The 26037-nt window shown below is 39.8% G+C and overlaps 2 protein-coding genes and 1 long non-coding RNA gene across 15 annotated transcripts in view; 2 read left to right on the top strand and 1 right to left on the bottom strand.

Moving 5' to 3' along the window:
• Positions 1-13885, top strand: part of LOC110185134 (uncharacterized) — an 89843-nt gene extending 75958 nt beyond the window's left edge. For all 5 annotated transcript variants that reach the window (XM_086832130.1, XM_086832128.1, XM_086832129.1 and 2 more), the window contains 5 exons: positions 9146-9253; positions 9904-10102; positions 10166-10344; positions 10996-11155; positions 11272-13885. In XM_086832130.1, coding sequence (XP_086688256.1) covers positions 9146-9253; positions 9904-10102; positions 10166-10344; positions 10996-11155; positions 11272-12380 — 1755 coding nt within the window. In that variant the 3' untranslated portion in view covers positions 12381-13885. The remainder of the gene's footprint in view (positions 1-9145; positions 9254-9903; positions 10103-10165; positions 10345-10995; positions 11156-11271) is intronic.
• A 2978-nt stretch (positions 13886-16863) lies between these two features.
• B4 (imaginal disc development protein B4) overlaps positions 16864-26037 on the bottom strand; it is a 51419-nt gene continuing 42245 nt past the window's right edge. For all 9 annotated transcript variants that reach the window (XM_086832120.1, XM_020953815.2, XM_086832117.1 and 6 more), the window contains 2 exons: positions 25434-25920; positions 16864-23087 (listed from right to left, as the gene is read on the bottom strand). In XM_086832120.1, coding sequence (XP_086688246.1) covers positions 20869-23087; positions 25434-25920 — 2706 coding nt within the window. In that variant the 3' untranslated portion in view covers positions 16864-20868. The remainder of the gene's footprint in view (positions 23088-25433; positions 25921-26037) is intronic.
• On the top strand, positions 22888-26037 carry LOC147643847 (uncharacterized). The gene is made up of 2 exons (XR_015271499.1): positions 22888-25331; positions 25401-26037. It is a non-coding gene; the product is annotated as an uncharacterized LOC147643847 (long non-coding RNA).

The raw sequence follows: 26037 nt of genomic DNA, 5'->3' as shown, positions 1-26037 counted from the left end.
CATCATAATACGATAATAAAAAAAAGCCTAACCCACCAAGCCAATTAAGCGCATTTGATCATACCTTGTTACCATCCAAAACCAGAAGGATTCATACAAACTTGATTATAATTATTTGCTGCCAAAATATGAGCAACTTTTATGTATACATATTCTATGCATACTTTTGGGGCAGACGAGGGCTTGAAAAGAAATTCGAGTCCCTTAAAAGTATGCCCCATGGTGTCAGGGTCTACATTGCCAACTCATTTCGTTTCAATTATATTTTGATTTGTTTTTATTATCTATGTCGACACACGTGGCACTTTTCTGGGAATATAGATATTTTCGCTGTCCGCTTCAATCGTTGCTTTCAACATTTATTTAGCCTTAACCGTAAGACCTTCTTCTTCTTTTCGATAACACACACGGGACAAACTGTCTATGGTTTGTGTCCTCGATCCTTTCCGTTACTTCTCCGCTCTTCTACTTACTCAATGCGAAGCACGCACCACATTTACGAAATGACCACTCGAGAAACCACACCGCCACACACACAAACACACACACACACACCACCCCGTACTCCTTTAAAACACTTATTTTTCGATTAATTTCTTTCAAACGCAGGTGCGCGACATTCAATTGCAAAATGTATCATGCTCTGTCTCTTTCACCCAAAAGAAATCCGCCCAAAAGTATGCAACGCTTGCTAAATGAATTCAAATGATAAGACTCAGATCGTCCAATTAGGTACAGTCTAAAAATGGAAAGGATTCAAATTACTGTCATCTCTCCTCCTAATATTGGTGTCTAAAATTGTAACCACAATGCTCTCTCTTTGTCTCTCATTTAAACAATGTATCTCTCTGTCTCTCTCTCTCTGTGCTGTGGCCCGTGCTATATATATATATATACATATATGTAACCAAAAAGAAACTTAGTAGCGTGCTAGGATTAGTAGCTTAATATATACATACATATAAATAGCCATATCTATCTGTGAGTGTGACTGCGCGTGTGACTGAGTGTATGTGAGCTATAGCATATTGGGACGTATGTACAAACGGCCGGAATTTGAACAGCAAACAAGCTAAATTGTATCTATCTCGTATAACTATCCCACATTTTTAGCTTGCATGCTTGCATTGGCTTGCCCGTCATTACAACTATAGCAGCCTTCCCTTCGAATCACTCCTCTATCTATCTATATCCCTCCTTTTTATGGAATGTAATCAAACCTTGTTGTTCCGCTGCGTGCATTTTAATTGTTCTGTCGGTCTCACTCTCTCCTTGATATTCTTTTCCATCTTGCTGTCTCGCATGCGCTTAATTACGAGCAAGAAGTCCATTTCAATTCGATTTATTTGTTTGCCATTGTTTACTTTATTTTTTACACATTTTTGGATCCGAATGCCATTGCATGTCTCGTGTATCTCCGACAATATCGCGGCGTCGACAGGCGGTCTAACAATTGTCTGTAAACTGTAAAAAAGGAAGCAATGCTACACCCGTTTAATTGCTTTGTGTAATCAACAAGCTAACTCGCCAAAGCACAAGACTGATTCAATCAAAATCTCTATTATATATACATATATATATTTGAAAGAAGCACCGCAATAATTCATTATCTAACATGACTAACCCACGCAATGCCTCTATATACTAATACAACATCTCTTTTTACATGTTTCTAATGGCTTGTGGTTTTGGCAAAGTTTCTTGGATCATATCCTGGAAACATATCAAGAGTTTGTCGGTTCTGTTTTTTAATTCAAATATAATATCTTAAGATGTAAAAGAAAGCAAAATAAGGAATGTCGGTTGAAAATAGAAACTAAGACTTACAAGACCAGGCCAAAAGTTGATCTTTATCGCCTAGCTCCAGTCTTCCACCCTTTAATTCTAACTGCACACATTTCCCCAAAAGAAAAATAAACCTTTTCGATGTGATTCTTCTCGCTCGCAACCTGTATATATTCGTGTGGTAAGCTTAGCCAAGAAAGGTCGCAGTAAGTAATCAATGGTAATATATGACGCCTCAACACCGACCAGGACTAAATCAATTTTGGTGGCTGATGAAAACCTTGAGCGGTGGGCAGGGCAGCCGAGAATTGCACAATTTGCGGTCAGGACTCGTGTGAGCACTTGAAGGGCTCGGCTTAAACTCAGCTTCTTCTTCTGTCAACTTGACTTACTGCCATTTGCGGCCAAAAAGTTTCTGATGCCATAGACTATTTCCCCCCTGATGCGGCGGCCAAGAGCAACAACGGCTGCAGTCGCTCGAAGGAAGGAAGCGACGTAAGAGCTCCGGAAAGGCAAAACTTTGCAATGCAATGCAATGCAATCGAACGGAACCGAAAGCCAGCGACATGCATTTTCCTTTCCCGCCCCGTTGCCCATTCCAGTCCACTCCATTCCATTGTTTTTCCGCCCGAGAGCTGTCGAGGAGGTTTGTGCTTGGGCGCAGCACTTTAAGGATTTTATTGCGAACAAATTATGTAGCATATTTTTTAGCGCCATCCCCAGCCATGCCACAGCCGCTGCCAGCACTTTGGCTGATTTATTGCGTCGTCGCCAAATGTGAAATCGAGCGCGGAACAGACCTGATCGATGGCTTTTGCTGGATGCGTAGTTATGCGTTATTTTTTCGCCCTGTCTTTCAGTGCCAATCAACGGGGGCGGCCACATGCGTTCAATTAACTGCGGGGACCGTTTGACATTTTCATTAGGCAAACAAAGCGAAAGAAACTCCGCTGTGCGACGTTTACATTTCACGGCCGGATATCCGGCTGCAAAAAGAAAACCCGAAAGAAATGTCTGCTTCCGTTTGAAGTCCGCAAAACCGGCATTCGCACACACAGCCACACACAATTCACATTTAGCCGCAAAACGACTTTAATTTGCGGTGCCACTGGCGCCTTCCCCCTTTGGTCCCCCCAAGCCCCCGGGCAGTCCGATTTCATTACACAATCTGAGCTTAAATGCTAACTTTTTCGGTTCCTCGGGTTCCGTTTGGGAAACTTACCCAATGTTCTCTGTGGCTTTGCCTTTAAATTGTTTTGTTGGCCGACGGTTGGGCAGATCTCTCCGATTTTCTCTAGTTTTCTGGTCTGCTTGAATGGGGATTTTTCTCCGCTGTGCCCCATGTGTTGCATGTGCTCCAATCGATTTTGTGCGTTTACGGTAATTGAATTTAAAATCACATCCGCTTTATTACAATGACGATAAAATGCAATGAAAATAATAATAATAATGCAGTGTTGCTCAACGCATCTGGATTTTGGGAAATTGCAGAGATACTAGTTATAAGTTCCTTAATACTAAACAAGTAATAAAGTTGCAGTCGAGTTTATTAGCTTAAATGGCCTTAAACGCGGACCCTCATTAGAGTCAACATATTTACTCCGATAGACTTCGAATTTAAAGAAATTGATTTGGATAACTTTAAAGTTTAGTATGGGATTCGGTATCGATATCTCCGACTAATTCAGGGGCCTCCATGTCTCATGATTTTAAATCAATTTCATTTTAAAATTGAAGTTCAATCTTAGTTACGATTTTTTAATGATTTGTAAGTTTGGAAATAGACTGCTATGATATAGTCTCTAATATCTGATGTTTCACGCGACCGGACAGATGGACAAACGGACAAATGGACAAGGTTAAATCGACTATGCTGGTGATGCTGATCAAGAGAATATATTTATACTTTATAGGGTAGAAGATGCTTCCTTCTGCCTACACATACTATTATTATTATATTATTTCTTCAATTATATTACTTAAAATATCAGAAAAATGAGGCCGCATTTGTGTTTAGAAGTTGGATGTATAAATCGAACGTCATATAGACGTTTTGGTTATCAAGCTACGTTTTTTTGGAAAAAGTGTCGAAAGAGGAGAAGACCCATGGCCTAATGAACTTCTTCGCCTCGACCGTTTAAGGCTGATTTGTGTACCAAAGATGTACTGCAAAGCTGTTTCACATTCGCCCCGTGGCCCTGGCCATGTGCCAGTTTCGGGACCAGCGTGTTCTGGCCATGCCGCATAGGCCGTGGAGCACCTTGAGCCTGGCTGCCTCTGGGCTACGGAAAGCATCCGGAAACAAAAAAAAAAATGTTGCTGGACTGGCGTGCGAAGGGATACAAAGCTGGCGGGGCCGGACAGGCTGTCCTCTCAGTGTCGATTAGTGAAATTGCCTGTAATGTCTTTGCGCCTGTCCCTGCCCCTGTCCCCGTCCCCGTCTCTGTCCCTGGCCCTGGCCGTGGCCCTCAATTTTTGCTTGCTGCTGCATTGTCTAACCACAGCACAGCATTAGCTTTCTTTCCCTCTGTTCTTTACGACCAGGTCGTGTGTCAGCTCCAGCTGTGGCTGCTCCTGCATTTTTCATTAGCCTGCGCCCCTCTCTTGCTTGGCTGGCCAAGTTCCTTGGCTCTCGGCCCACCTGTCCGAGCGCCGAGCGCCGAGTGCCAGGACTGGCCTGCCATCCTTGGTGTTGATTTCGCAAGTGCATTTCGCATTTGATGCTGCGCAACTCAAGTTGTTCACCTGCAGCTGCATAATCAGGTTGTACACGGGCCAAATCACTGGTCCGTTGCCATCTGCCTCCTCCTTGGCCATGTATGCTGAAGGGTCCTTAACAGATTTGTTTTCAATTGCTTACAGAAAGATCAAGATGAGTGTGAGCTGGAAATCTTAGAGTGCTGCAAAAACCCAAGACTTATGTTGATAGTTGCTTTAATAAGGCTAGTTAGCCTAATGGAATCAAGCTTATATAGCAATGAAAAATAAGTTATGAACAAGTAAACCCTACTCAAATCGTATCGACAAATGCAGCTTACTTCTTTCAACGCATTTTCAAACTGTTAACCGCAATTTAACAGCGTGTCCCCGGGTAGAAAAAAACAACAAGCTTGTAGCACTTGGGCAAACAACAAACAATCAGTTCTCAAACAATTAATGAGCCCGAATAAATTGCTGCCGATAATGGCCTATTGCTCTGGCTCGCCTCTGGGAAATCGTCGACGAGAACATGTTAATTTTCGACGCCGATGGCCAATTGCGGCAAAACAATTTATTGTTACACAATGAAAACCGAAATCAATGGCGATTATCACAATGGAAAAGGCTGAATCCTAACTAAGCCCAAAGCCACTTTGCCGAAAGGGGGTTTACGCAGTGGTAATTATCGTTAATTAAATGGGAATTATTGCGGCAGCGACATTATTAACCATGGTTACATTGTTGAGGTACAAAAAAAAAAGAAATATTACGTTAAATACATCGGAGTAGCTGAGTTGATAAACTCTTAACCTGGAACTGTTATGCTCACATACGCTGCCTCGTTTGCTGGCGTTTTTTCGATTTGCCATTAAAGAAGCATATTTGGCTTACTTTTTCTGGGCCGAAATCGGAGAACAACCTTGCCGGTTACTTACTTCCTTGCACTGGCTTCCGTGTCCTGTGTTCATTAGCGTTTTGTCGCCTCCATGCGCCAGACCCGATTGAGAGCATTTCCGACGCTTTGTTGTAATTTTTACAACATTTCTATTTTCCCATTTGTTGTTCGCTTGCTCGCATTGCGTGAGTGTTACTACTGCCAAAGGTTAGGCCACTATTTTCCAGGAGGAGAGGCAGCGCTCTTATAAATAGCGAGTTCATCGATTGGCCATAGATATCGGCTGGTTTACCGAAAAAGTCTGCGAAATATTTAACAATGGCAAAAGGTGAAAGTTTAATGAACACATGGCGTGTGCGTATTCGCAAAAATATTTCCATTAAATTAAATGGCAAATATTTTCAAGCCTCCTCAAAAGGCAACTTTATTAAATTGACTAAAGTCGCCAATTTGTCAATATTGTGCATATACATTAAAAAAACAGGAGTAGCATTTTTACGATATTAATAAGCAATTTCCCAGAAGTCCTTAAAACATACCCTACCCTCTGAAAGCATTGGCTTCCCAAGGTGATGTTAAATATTCAAATACCTGTTAAGGGTACAAAAAAATTCCCCTTAAGACTCTCTTTCTCTGTATTAACAACATTTTAAATCCACAAATTTTAGATAATAATTATATTTATTAATCCATTTACGTAAGTTTTAAATTGAATTCTTCTAAATTATAAGTACAATAGTATAAATAAGTATGATACTAAGATGGTTATACCATATATCTGGAATCTTCAGCTAAACCTTTTATTATATTTATATTTTATATATATTTTGCATTAATTAGAAATTCGTTTGTAAATAACTAAGATTTTAAAAAAGAGTTAATTTTTTTCAAAACTACTCAAGAGAAGTCTTAGTAGCTTCTTTAATATTTAGTGACTCCTGTCACCCCCAATGACACAGCTACACTTCAGATCTAGAGAAACTCCACCACTTAACGAAACACCTGACCTTTGGTGGAAAGCCAACGAAATATTTGGAGTGCCTCCCAGTGGAGGAGTCGCTGCTCCACGTGTGACTCTGCCACTCTCCTCGACACTCTCTGGCGACCTTCGGTGGACGAGACGCCTCGCTCTCCGTCAATCAGCGTCGCAAATTTTTGATTACACCTACATTAAGTCAAGGGCAGGACAACAGTTACAGTTTCAGTTATGTGGAACAGCCGATCGATACTTTGCTCCCCGCTTCCCTTCGTCCTTTCTGGCCCTGGCTTTGTGTGACTGCGATTTTGCACACGAACAGCAAACGAAACCAGAAAACGTGGCCCTACATACAGAGTCCATCATGTTCACTTTGTATATACGCCAACTATACCGTCATATATATCTGTTGGATTTCCTTCCTCCTCGGTATATAGGCCACCCTTAGTATATATGTGTGTATATGTTTCCCTGTGTGTGCTTGTCGCTTTATTTGCCTTATTACTGACACGCAGCACATTTAGTAGCTGGCTTAGTGGCATTGCCTTGTTTATAGTCACAGCTCCACCACTGTGCTGGAGCTGGATGGCTCCGCAAAACCCGGATCCCCCCAAGTCGGTTCGAGCCAAGTCGAGTCACTCATTAGCCTGTCTACGTGCTGGCCAGTGCTAGTGGGCTCTGTGTATGCAAATGGGGCTGTGGGTGTGCACCTGTTTGCGTGGGGCATCGCGGTGCCCCTGTGTCTGTGCAACTTGAACTGACATTGACTTGTGTTTGTTTGTTTGCTCTGCGGCAAGTCGGGCAGAAACGAACGAAGTTTGCCTTAAAAAGGCAAATAAAACTGAGCCAACATCAAGTATACGACACGTCGTTGGCTTTGGCCATTGTCAACTTGGCAAATGGGGAAATCTCCCGATTTGTGGGGTCAGGACCTTTCTTAAGACACTAGGTGGGTCTATGATGGGAAAATTTCCTAAAGAAATTGTAATATTTTACATTTGGTATTAAAAAATATATGCCCAGTGGATTATTTAATGTTATTTATGCTGTACGATGGATATTTTAATGTACGAGTTGCAAAAGGCATATCCGTTATATTAACTCTTGGTCAGCATCTACAGACGAGTCGATTTAGACATTAATAAAACATCAGCATCAACGTTTTTTTTATAGAAATTCAAATTTAATGCCAAATCTTATATATACATATGTATGTATGTATATCTATATTTTTTCAAAATAAGTACTTTTGGCATAGCCCATACCTATAATTGACAGATTTAAATTTATTATCGAAACAAACAAGAAAACCAACATTCTTTTACTAATCTTGAGTTGCTGAAATTCCATCAAAAAAAAAATATGGAGATATTTTCTAAGACATAGTTCATTTTATATTGTTTGAAAATACAATGAAAATGTCAGAAGCCATTAGTCCATCACATGACAATATTCTAAAAGTAATATATGAAACTATTCGATATCATAGGGCCTTTCGTTACAAAACTGTAATTATATTTCCATTAGTGGTAAAAGTAATTAAACAAAATTAAACTACTCTATAAACCAAGAAATAAAACTTACTTCAGATGGCCAAAGCCATACATTTGCAATTATGATTTAGACCCAATACATTTGATTGAAAAAAGGTTTTCAAGATTTTCACTTTGAAAATATATATTGAAAAATATTACAAAAAAAACCTCCAAAGCTGTTATTAAAAATATTTGCATTTGACTGTATCTTCCCAAAATTTTAATTAAAAACAAAACGAATTTAATAGTTATTCAGGGCTCAATGGCAGTAAGAATTTCTTCCATATATTCTGGGGATCTAATAAAGAGTCATCGGGGAGGTGTCATGTCAACAGCTAATTTGCACAAGATTTTCCCAAGGCGAATGATATTACACTTATGAGAACATAAATCAAACATATATTTTATAAATATACTGAGAATGGATTTATTTATTCGGTTTCTTACTAATGCATGTGGCTGCGCTAAAAAAGTGATTTGCTATGCTGTGATTTTAAGATCTTTCGACTGAGGCATGCCGAGTGATATTGTTGGGAAGCAAATAAACGAATACTTATGACTTGTGTCTTGAAGTGTGCTCTCTTTCTGCTTAACTCCCTTCAGTGTTCTTGTTTTTCAGTTGATGTTCCATATTCCCATTCCTAATTCTATCCGCCCCCTCTATATGTATCTATCTTTCCCTCTTACTCGATGTTTAACCATATTTGATATCATTATCCTTACTGTTAACCGTTTAACTCTGAAGTGTGTTTATGCCTTTACCTAACCAAATTATTTCCCGATTGGATGCCAATTATGTTTCCCATTGATGTTGTAATTGATGGCAAGATACCGATTCTCGGAGCCAACGAAAAAATGCAGTATTCAGTTTGAAATCGAAATTTGATTGCTTTTACATTAGACGTTACTCTTGTGATGAGTTGTATTGTATGCTTTTGATAACTTAAGATCTTTACAATACGTGTACCCCTATCCGCAAACGAGAGACGATCTCACACAGTCCAACTAATCACTTAACTGTATATATTTTCTATGCATCTGCCCCACCGTCACCGCAAAACAAACAAACCCAATATCGCCACCGCAACCACCGCGACCACTGTGTGTGTTGTTGTCGTCGTCGCTTGGTGTTGGTCTCCGCGCTATCATGTCGTCGTTGTCACTCGGTATCGATCCCGAATCCGATTACGATAACGATTACGATTACGATTCCGATTCCGATCCCGACCCGACCCAACCCGACCCGACCCACAGTGCGCCCAGGGACGGGCCGCCTGGCTGGAGCGGGGCCGACGCTGCAGCGTCCAGGATCAGCAGCAGCAGCAGGCCACCTGCCACCGACGCTGGGTGAAGCGCAACCGAGTAAGTGCCCCCACCTAGGAACCTCTCAGGACATGCCTCCCGCCTGTACATACTACCCAGGCCGTACCTCTAGCCCAGCGGCATCTCACTATCACTTTCACTCTCACCTGTACCTGTACCTGTACCTCTCCACCCCCACATCACCGTCACCATGTCACCTCTCCTTCGTGCACCATTTTCCCAGTGTTCAGCGCATTCCCTGTTAGGTGGATCAGGCAGAAAGTGCATCAAGTTAGCAGCCAATACATCAAATTATTTACTTTAATCTGCGACTATTAAACCAAATAATTAATCAACATAAGGGATCCCTCCTCCATAGGAACACAACTCTGGAAAGACGAAACAGGAAAACAACAACTTTTATTTCTATAAAGACTCTATTGATATTCTCCGTCAAGATTTTTATAATTTTTTTTGTATCTAAATTAAAAAGGATAGTAAATCTTTAGAGAAAGCCATTTAAATATTTCGCAACATTAATTCATTTGATTAGAGAGAACAAATTGTATTATACTGTTACTATCCCTTCTATATTTAACATTTTTCGGAATAGAAACATTCCAGTTTTCTTAATACCTTAAGTTGTGTTTAAAATCACATTGAAAATGATTTTATTTCGACTTACTGACAATGTCCCTTTCCATTGGCAGATACAAGACGCCTCCTTGGGCGGCTCTTCGGACGACGAGGATTTCCTGGGCGTTCTGCGCGGTCCCAGCACCTTTGCGAACGCCTTTCTCTACGTGGGCCTGGGCACGGTGGCGCTGGGCTTGGTCATCGCATTCGTGGGCACCGGGGAGAAAGGCTTCAAAACCGTGGAACTAAGACTTATAGGGCCCTCTCTCATAGGCAATAAACTTGTTGACCGAACCTTCTAGTATTCTGTTGTGCTAAGAAATCCTTTCTCCGCAGGATTGGGTCTGATCTGTTGCATTTTACGCATCCTCTTCTGCATCTGCCCATCGCACTGCATCTCATCCAGCAAGAAGACGCGGAAGAAAAACTTCAACAAAATCGATGCGGATCACACCACCTCGCTGCTGAGGAACGAAAGCAAAAGAGTATCCATAGCGAGGGGACCCAGCATTCAGGTGAGATTTCTTATAAAGTTGATTATTATCTGAAGGAAGGAAGTTGAAGGAAGTTGACAGGTACTTAGTATTAAAGCATTTACATTTATCTGAAAGAACTGAGATGGCAATTTTAGTTGATGTGTAGTGAAAAGCAAAAGTGTGTAAATATATATATTTCTATTAGTGCAGATTTTTGAAAACATAAAGACATGACTGTCCAAAGGTTCAACAAGGTTAACATTCAGTTAATACAACATCCACGATTTTTGAAATCTAGATACTTAAAGGCCTATTCTACTACTACTTCTTATCTTAAGAATGCTTAAATGCACTTCAAACTAATGCCTGTCCGTCTGAATGTAGATTGATATCTCTTGGAAGGCAGTAAAAATAAATATGTGTTAAATATAATAATACCATGATTGTTCTAAAGGAAAGTAAGGATCCTTAGTTTTCGTGTAACAATGTCTCTCAAAAACACAGGCCTAAAAAAGGGCTTAATTTCGGTTCGCACCCTTCAACCCGGCTAGAGTCTCCTTACTCCTTCAAAACCTTCTTTTAACGCTGATCAACTTAGTTTTAAATACATAAATAGTATAAAATATGTGTTTAAAGATGATGATTTTCTTAAATGTTTCTAAAATTTCTTTATATATATATTTTATGTAGGCCAAATATCCAATAGCGCACAAACGGAGTCAGAGCAAAATGCTCAACGAGGGAATGGAGGCATTACGTCAAATTGCCACCACATCGTTGTTTATGCAGAATGAGCAGAAGACTGCCATTAATCGCGTAGTACCGATCATCAATGAGCCGGACAGCGGTGGTAAAATCATAGTACTAAGCACCAAACCTTATTGTATCTATAAAATATTAAAAATATACTAAATATATAAGCCATATCATAAAAACTCTAACTAATATCACTAATTTTCTGTTTAGATGCTCCACTGGAGATGAAGAAATTGCAGACAGCCCTCAATGCCTGCGAGATGAGTGACGAGGAGCATGACCAGGAGGATCAGCAGCAGATTGCCAAACCTACAACAGCCACAACTGCCGTTACGATTAGTACCACCAAAGACCCGACATCAGCAGGAGCAGGAGCAGGGGGAGGAGCAAGTGCACCTTCGAGGGTAACGAGAGCCACCACACTGAGTACCGTTGACGAGAAGCCCGACAGCAAGCTGGTGAGGCAGCGAGTGGCCCTGCAACAGCAACGCACACAGCAGCAGCAGCAGCAACAGCAGCAGCATCATATCTCCAAGTCGCAGTCGCTGTCCTCCTCTTCCACAATCAGGGACTCGCTGGATGGCGTCGTGGTCGAGGAGGAAACATCCCTGATAGATGCCGGCAACAGTGCCACAGCGGCATCTGCTGCAGCTCCAGCTGTGATACCGGGCAGCTGCAGCACAGGAGCGATACCCAGATACCCCACGCGGACGGGTCTCTCCTCGGGAGTGCTCAAGACGACAACGACTACGACATCGTCATCGATGACTACAACGACGACAACGCCCACCATCACGGCGCGGCTGCCCACTTCGCAGTCGCACCCCATCAGCTACGACCTGCCCCCGGCCCTGCCGCACACGTATTCCGCATCTGCAACCGTGCGCGGTCCGCTGGGCATGTCCATGAGCAGCTCCGCGTACACGATGCCCATCAGCAAGGTGGGCGCCACTGCCGCCATGCCGCCCACCACCACAACGATCAGTCTGCTGCCGCTTCCGGCGCCGCCGACGGTGGCCACCGCCACCACAATGGCGGCGGCCAGTATTCCCGGCCAGGTGCCGGAAACCAGCGGAGCCAAGAGTCTGAGTCTGAGCTTAATGCAACCCATGCCGGCGGTGCGACCAGCCACGGCGTCCGGCCTGTCCACGGCGCCGTTCAGCACACATCTGGAGCAGAAGTCGCATCCCTCATCCGCCGGTTCGGCAATGGGACGTGGTGGCAGGTTGCAGGCACCGCCCTCGACGACAGCGCCAGCGGCGTCGTCAAGCAAACTCGAGCCTGAACTGGTGCTCAGTCCGGCTAAGCTAGGCCAATAGGATAATGGGAATTAGTTTCGATCTTACTTACTTAGTTAGCCGCCAGGTTCCATGTACATGTCTAGGTTCTATGCGCGAGTATGTGTGTGACTGGATGGGTGTGTGTGCCAGGTGTATGCTAGAGTGAAAGGGTATTACGTAGGCGTGCCCGAGGACTATCTTTTAAATGTGCCACTAGAAAAACTAAGAGAACTAAAAACCACGCCCGAAGTGGGTCATGTTCTGACTACGAAATTAGGAATACGATCGATGCATCTCCCATATGGAAACGAAACCATCAATTGGCTAACTAAAGTCCACTTTTCAGCTCAGAACATGACTTTATTGTTCGTTTAAAAACAAAGTTGCTTCAGTGTCTGTGTACCTGTGAATTTCCCCTAGGCTTTACTTATGTTTTTTTCCCCCGATTTCCTCAATACGTTTTTCGGATGTTTCATCCACTCTGCAGCTACATACCAACTTATGTTACTTCCTTCCGATGGTCCGATCTGTTCCTCAGGCTTCGCCCAAGTGCTCAGCTAAAAATACAGCTATCCCAAAAACATAGCCAGGGTATTATAAAGTTTGTATTCCAAACATATCGTTAACGAATAACACAAACCAATCTAACACGTAATGTAATAACAAGCCAAACAAGAGAAACCTAACGCGAAGACGGCATGCGTCCGAATTGTCAAAAGAGCTAAACATAAAATCGAAAGAATATGGCTAAAACTAAACCAATTAAATATATATCCAAAAATGTAAGCGTCCGCTAGACCCAAGCAGTGTCAGACAGCTAAATACCCAAATATAAATGTACAAGTATGCATGGGAGTGTGTTTCAGTTTAAATAATTCCAATCATAAGTCCACAGAGTTCAAAAAGTATTAGGCACTGGTGTCCGTGTCCTAGAAGCAAGCGTCAAAAAGGAGTTTACAAATAAATCCATTACAATAAATGCTAAAATGCATGGTTCTTATTAATGTTTTTTTTTAGGGCTCGTCTAATTTGAAGTTGAGCTGATTTTAGCTCCTGAAAATAAATTTCAAAAGAGTGCAAAATTTTAACAATAAAAGTAAAGAGGCGAATGATAAACAATATTTCTTATTTTGATCAAAGTCAAATTGGATGTTATAACAATTCACATGATTTTGATTCAAACATTCAAAAGTCGATTACAAAATTCAATAATATTGGGAAAATTTTAAATATTTTATAAAATATGTAAGTGATTGCTCCTTGAACTGGTATGTCACGCAGAAAATTACGACGTCTAATAAATAACAAATAAATAAAATAAACAGAATCCATAATATTAGGTATGGCCATATTACTACAAGAAAAAGAAACCGCAAACAAGCAAATGTAACATCCTTAAAGCGAAACGTGTAAGATGCAGGTACAGCAACCAAAGCAGCAGAAAGCCATAGAAAATGAAAAAAAAACGTAAAACAAAATTTATGAACTAGTATGTATGAATGTATACTATATGTGCAGAAATTAAAATTAAATACAAAAGAAAATATTGTTGGAAATTATTTGAGGGTGGGGTGAACCGATTCGGATGGACCCCTTTATTAAGACAGAACATTATTGTCTTGTGTCTCTTGAGCAACAGACTTCTGTTCCAACGATATTACCTTAGTTATGAATCATAGAATAGGAATGATAATAAATGTGTTCTTATCTTGTTCCGAAGGTATAAACAACTGCATTTGATCTCTCATCCCGATGAAACCCCTTGTTAAGTTCCTTTTCTCTACGGAGCCATTGCTGAGTATCGCTTTCAGGATGGGATGTGAAAGTTAACTCCCCCATCAGACCATCGATAAATTTGCTATTGGGTGCATCCCAATCAATCCCAGCAGATCCATTGCACATCTTAAAGCGGCTAACACATCCTCTTAATTTTATAATACCCCATCTCCGTTGTTATGTAATCCTATTCGCCGGTCAAGTAGACAGGAATTTCTAAGTCCTGATGTATATATGAGCCATTTGTAAGCCTCTGACTAAGCGATACATGCACAATTTCTAAAAAGTGGCACCTTGGTAGATAATCAAGGCACTTCGAAAACAGTCAAAATTTCATCAGAAATTTCTTTTAAATTTAAGGGAAAACTCAAAGGATAACTTTGTTTGCTTTCTTATCTGAAAATGTAAATGAGGAGATATTTCCTAGATTTTAAGTTTTTAGCCTTATTAATTTTTACTTGCAGAATAAAGACAATTTTTATACCCTTCCAGGGTATTATAATTTCAGTCAGAAGTTTGCAACGCAGTGAAGGAGGCACCTCCGACTATATAAAGTATATATATTCTTGATCAGGATCAACAGCCGAGTCGATCTAGCCATGTCCGTCTGTCCGTCTGTCCGTCTGTCCTTCTGTCCGTCTGTCCGTTTCTACGCAAACTAGTCTCTCAGTTTTAAAGCTATCTGAATGAAACTTTGTAGTTAGCCTTCTATAAACTCTCACTCGAATATATGTCGGAACGGGCCGGATCGGAAGACTAAATCATATAGCTGCCATAGGAATGATCAGAAAATGTTTACAAAAAAAATTTTAACTTTTTCAGTTTTCAATAGAATTGGATTAAATTTGAGATATAGCCATTTTACTATACTCTACAATTTTGCATAAAATTTTATGAAAATCGGACGACTATATCATATAGCTCCCATAGGATCGAGAAATTAAAACAATTAAAAATTATATCTTTTTCGGTTTTCAACAGATTTTCATCAAATTTGAGGTATAGCCATTTTATATAAGTCATAAATTTTGTGTAAAATTTTATGAAAATCGGACGACTATATCATATAGGTGCCATACAAACGATCGTTTGATGTGGAGGAAAAATGCAAATCAGTGAATGTAAAACTGCAATTTTAATATGTATAGGTGAATGAAATGAAAGCAGGTATTACTTCATTGTTTTTTAACACAAATATATATAATTTATATTGTATGGATTCCTATTCATAGAAGTTCTATCTGCAAGGGTATATAAACTTCGGCGTGCCGAAGTTAGCTTCCTTTCTTGTTTATTATTAATTTTAATTATTCCATTAACTCATTTGGTTCGCAACTAATTAATTTGCATCGAAAAGAACCAACAAGCTGCATCTCCGTGAATCTAAGGAAACTGGAGCGAACTCATGCCTTGCAACAGTACGGCAAAAAGCAGAAAATTGGAGCAGATTGGAGCTTTAGGTCTAAATTTTACATTGACATGCAAAAAGCCTTTTACATTTACAAAATGTAGGTGTTTTTCATTTTACACAAGAGTTTTACATTGTAGTTTTTGTAGAAACAACGGTGCTTTACAGAACCTGAAAATTTGTCACGCAAACGTGACTCTGGCAGTGTCACCACATTTAAATATTCAAGTTATTATGAGTCCCATTGGGGTTTATTGTGGCTGCACACTTTGTATATGTTTTGTTTTGCTATTTCTTGTTTACCTCTCAAATTTATTCTATTGCTTTGGAGAAGGCATATCCGATCAATAAAATGATATATTCCTAATGAACATCCCCAGCCAAGTCGATATAGCCAAGAAATAGAAACGGTAGGAAAAATATTACAAAACAAGAAAGGAAGCTAACTTCGTCACGCCGAAGTTTAATACCCTTGCAGATTGTATTCGATCACTAGGAATTAATGCAATATAAATTATTTCATTCACCTATACATATTATATTTATAGTTAAACATTCACAGTTTTGCCTTTTCCTCTAATTTCATATCTTTGCAAAATATTATAATTTTACTCAGAAGTTTGCAACGCACTAAAAGGGGGCACCTCTGACCATATAAAGTATATACCCTTGCAGTCACTTTCGGTAATGTAAAGTATATATATTTTTGATCAGCATCAACAGCCAAGTCAATCTAGCCATGTCCGTCTGTCCGTCTGTGCGTTTCAACGCAAACTAGTCTCTAATTTTGAAGCTATCTGAATGAAACTTTGAAGTTAGTCTTCTATATACTCTCACTCGCATATATGTCGGAACTGGCCGGATCGGACAACTAAATCATATAGCTGTCATAGGAATGATCGAAAAATATGTACAAAAAAATAATAACATTTTCAGTTTTCAACAGACTTAAATATACTTTAAGATACATACATTTAATATTAATATAGAATTTCGGTTTTCATTTTATGAAAATCGGATTACTATATCATATAGCTGTCATTCTAGATAAATATATAGTGACATCTCTGGTCCGAAGTACCATATATATATTCCTGGTCACCAGCAAAGTCGATTTAGCCATGTCCGTCTATCAGTCTCAACAGATCTCAGAGACTATAAAACGCTAGAGCTTTCAATAATCAGTTTAGTAATGATATTTATTTTTACGATATGCTCAAATATGTAATGTAATATGTATATGTAAATACTGTAATTAGAAATACCCAAAAGTATTTACCACAAGCTAGAACATTCGACAAATCCCATACCCATTTTCCAAAATAAATATATCCAGAGTTTCAAAAGGTATCGTTTTAGTTTATTTCACTTGTATGGGTATAAACGTGTTTTCCAAATGTTTTTTTCTGTGTGTTTGTGTGTATTGTTATCCTTTTTAATCTAGTTAAATATAAGTACAACGTGAAATATAAATTTGTATGCTAAAGTTGATTGGGTGGCCTCAGTTGTTAGTGTTGATCTGTTGAAACGAGCTGCCTTTGCTGAGGTAAGCTACTGTCGAGGAGACTTTTGAATTACTTCTTGTGTATTTTCCACGGTCAGCGCTTAAAAAAGTTATACAATAACAATAATATTTTTTTAGCTTTCCTTGTGTGTGTGTTAATTTTGTGTGTGTAATGTGTACCCACTACCAAACTTTTCAATAGAGTTCAATTCGTTTCAATTTAATTCTCATCTATCAATTCAGTCATGCCCAGCTCAAAGCAGGGCTCTTCTAAAATATCGATCAGCGATTCCAAAAACATCTTATCTTTTCTCGTGAATACCTAAAGTTGGGTCTTTGTTTCTTTGTTTGTTGAGAGTCTAAAAGTACTACAAGGTTACAAGGAATTTAAGTGTATGAGTACATATTGTTAAATATTTCTTTGTTACCTCTCCTGAACTCCTGTTCCCGCTTACAAATCTGATCAAAAGTATGTACAGTCGAATATTGTATTCTTACTGATCAAATCAGATTTCACAAAATTTTACCATATTGGAAACGGGGACAGGACAGTTTTCATATGTATTTATGTTGCTATGTGGGCACTACTACTGTTTGACATTGAGTTCTCTAATTGATTAATCGTGATAGAATTTCTAGGTATTAACATAGACACCAAAAACATGATTACTTAGTTGACTTGCTTTCGCCTTCCGTTTATCCAGTTAATTTGTTATTTAATTTCTTATTGTTAGGATTCTAGCTCTTCTGAAAGCCGTAATAAAATACGTTAAAGGCCTGCTCTGTGGTTGGGCCGTATTGTGGATAAGATTAGATTGCTAACCACATTGGTGCAATCCCTGCTTTCTCCTGCTTGCATTTTCACAATAGTTCCTGATAATGCTTAGAATGCCTTGCAGTTTTGCATTTGCTTTAGAGCGTGGCTGGTACTTTAAGCTGCTAAAAATAAATATTTTTTTTGTGACGTATTTACTTATTGTTTTTCACCGTTAAGACGTTTAAAATGTCATTTGCTCATACATACTATACATGATAGATATTTTGTCGTGTTGCCATAAAAGCATTTCCATTTCACATTGTTTTCTGTTAAACATTTTTATCACACCAATTTATATACGCTGGCGGGTAGTTGCTCGTTAAGTAATTGTTACCTTTATCATTATCTGCAAGCACTGATTATACATGTATGTATGTATATATAATACAAAGCTGATCATCATCGTTCACAAAGAGGGGGAAATATGCACATATGTGTGCATCGACGTTATTAATCAATTCTAGCACTTTATCACCTTGGCGCTTCAGCGAAGCCTTTTGTTTACATGTCTAGCAACTACATATGAAATGCAAAGTAACCGCCACACAGTACTCTTAGTAGTACATAATGCAAAAAGCCTGAGGCCTCGTTCGTAACTATGTACAAAACACCGATATTCATTTAGCAAGTACCCCTCGTTACCTTGCTACTATCACACACACTCACTGACTGAACCTGCTTTGCGGCCGCATTGTTTGCTGCTTTGTCAGAGGAGATTTTACAACTAGTATCATAGCTATTTTGTGAGTATTGCTTCATTTTTACAGGGTTTTCTAGTTTAGCCTATTATTCAATTGCTTCCAACTACTTGGACTGAATACCGTGTTGGGAGGGACAAATAAAAAACAATTGTTTCGTTTCAAATCAAAAGTATTTCTTGTATTGTTGATTGTGATAACAAACGAAGTTAAATACAAAATCATAAATTCTTGCTAAATATTTACATTTACATAAGCGTGTAGTATCGAAGACCATACAATAAAAAGATGCATAACGCCCATACATTTAAATTGTCATATGCAAGCAATATTTCAGCAAATTTGCCCCTCTGTAGCATACATTTGAGAGCGAAAAAATGTGTGAGAACACACAGAACGAGCAATCTGTATGTAAGCTCACAGATCTAGACTGCTTGAGAATACATTTAAATATCTGCCAATGAAGGTGTTCAAGAGAGCCACCGGCTCTAGAGCTTTCTTTTCCTTGGAAAAATAAATTATAATGCAAAAATCGTATGGCGTTACTCATCTTCTTATTATAAGTCATTTGATACTACCGTATTAAAAGTATATATTGTAGAATTCTTCGGATCTCCGAAGTCGCTTTCATTACAAAAAATAAAAGTTCGGCATGTCTCCATATTTGCTCTCAAAATTAAGACTAGAACCATTATATTTCAATCTTAAACTCTAAGCACTGCTTCGAGGCATATTTTTATTGATGGCTCGATTCGTTTTTTAAATATGTGTATTAAAGGAGAGATGTCTAGGATCACCACCGAGTGGCACCCAATGGGGCGGACAAGCAGACGCGGTTAAATAAGTAATTAATGGGATATGGACATGCTTGCACTTTAGTGTAATCGTGTTTGTTTGGTCAACTTGGAATTGTCAACAAAACCAAGTTAATGGGTGGTTTCCAATAGAGAAAACGACAAAATATACGAGAGATCGTGTAAAAGTTTGGCATATTGCCCTAAAAGTTCATGCTATGTTACAAATATACAGTATATATATATATATTTATGGGTGTGTATATGTTTTTCGCTTATGATTTGATTTGACTTTGTTGATTGCCTACGAGCTAATAATACCTTAGGTTTGCACTAAGATTTCCATAATGTATATGTATGTAAGTAAATGTGTATATAAGTATATACCTATATGTATAATATAAGTAATGTATACAATTGTATAATATTGCAATTTCCAAATGTTCAGTTTCGTTCATATGATTCTTTTGTTGTATTTTTGGGGAGCGGGCGGGTCGTGGACTGGCGGCGCAGGAGATCCGCCCTTACATAAGTAGATTATGTACAATACAAATTGCTTGTCTTCACTTGGTATATAATGTATTTTTTAAAATTTCACTTGTCGATATTGTTTGTTTGGGTATGCTAAAATACTACTCTCTACAAATACATATACGTTTTTGTGTGTTATATGTTATGACAGAGATTTCCCTTTTCGTTTATTTCTCTAGGTGTTTTTGTTAACAAAGATTCAAATTCTGTTTGAATTTGCACAAATTATGCTTGGTTGGATTCTCTCCGAAACGAAAACGTGGCCTTCTTTACATTTGTGTTTTTGTTTTGTGCATCAGCGCCATATATATTTGGTATATATGGAATATTTTATATTATCATTAAACTCTTTTGGGCCATGGTCAAAGGGCCGACAAACAATTTTAAGTTGGTATCTTAAATTGAAAACTACTATCAGATCTGTGTCTGCAATCATATGTACGCTGGCATTAACCAAGCTATTATTCTCTTAACTTACTATATAATTTAATAAAATATAAATTCATTTAAGATCAGATTGGGGGCTTTTCCTTCTTATTTGCTTGTCCAATTAAACAGATCTTGTTCAATCACCTATCTTTAAGAAAAGATTTACTGAAATTAAAACTAATCTAATCGTTTTTTATTACTAGCGAACTATTGAGCTATTGTGGCAAATTATATTGATTAGAAACATGAAATTACTTTTTAATAAAGTCTACATTGCGGAAAAAACACAAATGAAAATATATTTTCTTAATATTTTCTTACATTGAAACGAAAGAAAGAGATTAGGTAGGGGATTGAACTTGATTGAAAGAAATCATAGTCTTTTCTTTGTGTTTGAATAATTTGGACAGGACAATAAATTGAAAATTGTTCGATAAAGCTCGAGTATGCTAAGATCGTGTGTGACTGGAGTTTTTTGTTTTCTTCTTCCTTGCCCCTTTGACCAAAAGCGTCTCCTTAAAATAAGCCCTTGGCGCCGACAAACTTACGTCGCCGGAATCACATGAGTCATCATTTGAGCGTATTGTAAATGTTATCCTCTCCAGCAAGCTCCACAGTGGTGATGTGTTGTGCAGTGTGCCTCTCGCCCAGCGGCATCTCCCCCAGGTACACGGTATGATAGCTAATGGCGGCGCCGCTCTTTGCCGCATCTCCATTTACCTCGATGCGACTGACGGACTGCGGACCGCTGCTGGCCGCCGGATACTTGAGCGACGCGTAATCACCATCATCGTCTGGTAGACCGTTGAACTGTGGGGTCCCAACGGTGTGCAGCGGCGGACAGATTTCTGCGTAAATATTCTCCTTGGTGTAATCCACGACAGGCGTCGATCTAGGCCTAGTTGCAACCTCCGTCGATCTCAGGCAGCCATCGCCGGTGGTAACCAGCGAATCACGCACACTCGAGTAGGGAAGATCATCTTCCACCAACGAAAAGGGCGAGGGCGAGCCCGGCATCTGATTGAGTCCTCCGCCCAATAGACAGACACCACCCGCTGCCCTCCGGCCAGTGACTGGTTCCTTGGCCGACGACAGCTGCTTGGCCTTGAGCTGAATCAAGTGGCGCTTCTCTTTCTCCGCCTCGTGAAGCTGCAACTTCTGAGGTAACGAGAAATGACGCATTTGGTGCAGACTTGATGAGGATTTGCTATACTGCCGGGTCTTCACATGGAACTCGTTGTACAGTTTCTCCGTAATAAAGGACTGTGGTGGAGGTGTCTGGTTCTCCACATCGTCCAGCTCGGTGCCCGCCTCGCTGATGGCATCGACATCGGCGTGATTGTGGCTGTGGCTGTGACTGACCAGCAAATCTGGTCGCGCTGACTTGCGCTGAACGCCGTTCAACAATTCAATGTCCTGCAGTGACATGGACTTCTGCATAAGAGTATCCAGTGACTTGTGCTCCATGGTGGTCAGGGTTGTGGTCTCGGTTTCAGAAGCTCCTGTGCTATTGAGGGATATGCCATCCTCCTGCTCTGGCTGGTCGGGATGCTCAGAACCGAACCGTTCCTGTAGCAGCTTGGACATATCCGTGTAGCGTTCCATACTCATCCGTTTGGCCTGTTCGTCCAGATCCAAGTTAGATTGCTGCTTCTCAAGATGTTGCTGGTGCTGAGGATGGTTTTTGCCGAACCACTTCTTCTTGGTGGACTGGAATACCTTCATGCGTTCGGATATCCGATTCGCGCTTGCTGCCTCCTTGGCCTCCTCCAGATTCTCCAAATCTGATTTGCTGAGAAAGATAATCGAATCCTCCTTTTCGTGGGCCGCTGCCATGGTGCTCTTCTCTCGCCTTAAGATCTTTGGGAAGTGCAGCGGCTTCAAGATTCTAAGACCTTCTCGGCTGCTCTTACTACCGGAACGATCTGCTCGCTGAACCGTGTCGATCTCTACCAGCTTCAGGAACGAATCGCAGTTAAACTGGCAGAACTTAAGCATATTCTGCACATTTGTGTTGGCCAACATCCGTTGTTCGGTGTCAAAGCCCAAAAAACTCTTAACCAGCTGTACATCCCGACTGGGGTAGAACTTTTTCAGCTGCAAAGGAGTCTGGGCGTCCACATCCTCGATTGAACATCCGATGACCACGTCCTCCTTGCTCACCTGGCTAATGCACAGCTGCTCGGGAATCTCGGAACCGGCACCTGGACCCGAAATATAGCGAAGGGTTAGGGGCAATTGCTTGGCCGCTGCCACCAAAGCCCCCAACCGATGCACACACTCCGGATTTAACTTGCGCTGCGCGTCGCCCAGTTTCTGAAGCAGCTGGGGTATGCCCGGTTCAATCTCATAGAACTTGCCCTTGGTGGACAGCGGGACGTAAAACACCTGCCTGTTGTCATTCAGCAGTTGGGCATACCGATTCTTTTCCTTCTCGCGTCCCAAATAGCCGCTGCTACTGTGAGATTTGGACGCATTGGAAGCGTTGCAGTGTGGCGAAAGGTTGGCGTGCTGCTGCTCCTGCTTTCCATCCTCGAACACGGCCAAAAGTCGAAATACCTGTCCGCCCCTCGCCGTCGTCTTTATATACTGCGGTCGTCCCTTAATGATGATGGGTAAGCAACCCTCGTGAGTTGGACTAGTGGCACTAGTGCTGGTGGACGATTCCGTAAACGCCGGCATATTGTCCACCGAAGCAAACTTGTACACGCGCTCCCGCACCAGCTGCATCAGCGAACCGTATTGCGTGGCCGTGGGCAAACCCTTCTCGCTTAGCAGTGAAAAATAACCTGCACAAATAAGAAATGGTTAAAATGATTAAATACAATTATTTCAAGTTAGTTGCTCTTTACAAAATAAGCACTATTAAAATCGTTATCTTATAAAAATATCGTTAATCGAAATTTAACATATCGAAAAATATCGCATTTAACTTTAAAATACCGGTATCATGAAAAAACAAAACAGACCAATATTAATAAAATGATTATTGTTTTTTTCGACTATTTTTAAAACATATTCAAAACAATTTTTAATAAACTCTTTATTCTAAAGTTTTTGTTTTTTTTTTAACACTGTTTTGATTAAGTCGGATACATCAAACAGAATATCGATAATCGCACATATAAAGCAATGTTAAAATATCGGTTTAAATACTTATACATACTTATACTTATACTTTTTAAAATCCCTAGACCAATAGTAAAATCTAATAAACATAAGTTATTTTATACATTTAAAGATTTAAGTCGTCACAATAATCTCGTAATATTTTGGAAATTCACATTACATCAAATTTGTGGAATAATTTTCTAATAATAATTTCGAAAACACTTTCTACAAGGACAGATATTTCGGTTTCAGCTTGTTTGCTAAAATCTGAAATCCATTATTTTCGACAGCTGAAGGTCATGCACTGAATACGATGCATAGTACATTCACCATGTTCTATCCAAAAATGACTACAATACAAATAATACAAGCAGAATGACGTACTGATGCCATTAATACATTTTTTGGCATCTACAAATACGAACATTGTTCAAAGATGTATTTTTGTATAAGCGCTTCAACACTGTAAGCTACTAACTCATGATAGAACATTGTATTTACAAAATAATAAAATATACTGAAAATGTGATAAAAAGGATACAGCCGAAGTTACATCTGATGAACAACATCAAAATGGATATCCACTGTATAACGCAATTTTGCCCTATAAATAATAGAAAGAAATTACCAAAATTTTGGCAAGTTATCAAGTTGTTGAAGAACAATTTCTTTTGCTAAACAAGATCACGTCTCCATAACTGTTACCCTAAACCATAATTTGACAAATAACCCAAAAACTGAAGATTTGAAAGCTGTTGTCTGGTACAAATTTCAATGCTAGTACTTAGGACATTAGAATTTGAAAATGATTAGGTGCTTAACACTTAGTCAAAATTTATAAGTAAAAAAAATCAATTTAAAAATTGTTATGCAGGATGCACTCTTTATTACTTTTATTAATTTTCTTCTAATCAGGCTTCATTAAACCAGTAAGAGCTAGATCCGAGTTGATCATTTATAATTTACCCGGTACATAAGTACTTACGTTGCCGATTAAATTACAAACTTTTTTACGACTTCGATCACCTTGAACAGTAATGAAAATTATTTTTACAAATTAATGAAATTGGTAGTTCAACGGTTAAACTATTTAAGACACGCGATTGAGATATCTCGATTGATACTAACGCATGTCTCAACTTTAAATCAATCTTTATGTGTATAGTTATAAATTCTATTACATTTATAATTAAGTTGAACAAGAATATACATATTTTATGTCTGCCACATACATTTTTTGTTGGCACCAAACTATAATACCCTTCCACCCCATGGATACCAGGTATAAAAATGATAATACCGAGCTCACTAAGTCTATAAATTGGAGAATTGCATAATATTCGCACACATTCGGCTTACTTTGCACCTCGTCAAGTGGCTGTGAAAAGTCACATGGCGTTGCGCGGGTTGAAACAATGCCTGACCGCGGTTCGGGGGAAGGAGGATGTGGGTGATGATGGGCCTCCGAAGAAGTCACAACTGTTGACTGGTTGACTACCACCGGCACTGGTAACCCTTATATATTGGTCTCATTACATAACGCCTAATGAACAAAAGTTGCGATTACCTTTCATTGCTGAACTGTGACTGTGTCACGCAAGTTGAAACAAAAAAACAACAAAGTTCGCGCAATACACTCAAAGATAGTTTTCAGTAACCCCACCAAGAGATAATACTTTGCCTGTATGAGTCAGTAAATGAGTTAGTTACGACTAGACCATATATAATCCGGCACTTCTGTGTGCCTAACTGCATTCGTCATGAGAACAAAAGTATCTGTGAGTAGTCAGTAAACAGAAGTGCGAAAGTTAATCACACGAGGCACAGGGTCAGTTGGCTCAACCCTAAGATATAGGAATTTTACCCAACTATATACATATATACATATATCTTAATAATTCTCTCTGACCCATAACCCTGACGTAAGTTTCAACTTTTAACGGGCTACGCAAAATACAATTTAATATAATATTCTATATTTGTATTTTAAGTTAAGTTTACAAATTCCACTTATGGTAACTCACCCGAAAACTCCTGTGGAATGAGCACCGTCTTCTTTCGCTGGGCTGCTTGTGACTTGGCATTGTGTCCGTGGTAGATGTTCCGCTGACGCACCAGCCTGTAGAGCAAAAAGAGCTCGTCGTGGGCGGGCGGCATGCCACCGTTGTTGCTATTTTGACTCTTTTTGCTTTGGTGGCCAGGACCAAGAACAGAACCAGAGCCACTTCCGATTCCGGAGACACTTCCTCCGCTGGACGATGAATGGTTGCCGGTGCCAGTGCCAGTGCCAGTGCCAGTGCCTGTGCCTGTGCCAGTGGATATGTTTCCTACACCACTGACCACCGGTTTAGCTTCAACAGAGGAGCTGCTTGAAGCTGCCGTAGACGAACCGTGCGATGAGCTGGACTGCAGCGTTTCGTTGGAGTTCTTGCTCGTGTGCAAGATGCGGGCAACACGAGGCAGGGTATTCCGTTCCAGAAACACATCGGCGGGCAGTGCTTCCTGCTGCGACTAAAAACCAAAGAAGTCAACATTTTTAGTATGATTAAAGTAATTTCAAAAATATAATGCAAAATAATCATTTTAATGACACCCCTGATAATATAAAATAATACTAATGAAAACTTA

The sequence above is a fragment of the Drosophila serrata genome, unplaced genomic scaffold (assembly GCF_035046125.1).
Source record: "Drosophila serrata isolate PLE 108 unplaced genomic scaffold, ASM3504612v1 contig_245, whole genome shotgun sequence".
Classification (NCBI taxonomy): Eukaryota; Metazoa; Arthropoda; class Insecta; order Diptera; family Drosophilidae; genus Drosophila; species Drosophila serrata.
The sequence above is the reverse complement of the archived record's forward strand: the minus strand, read 5'-3'. Positions and strand labels throughout refer to the sequence as shown.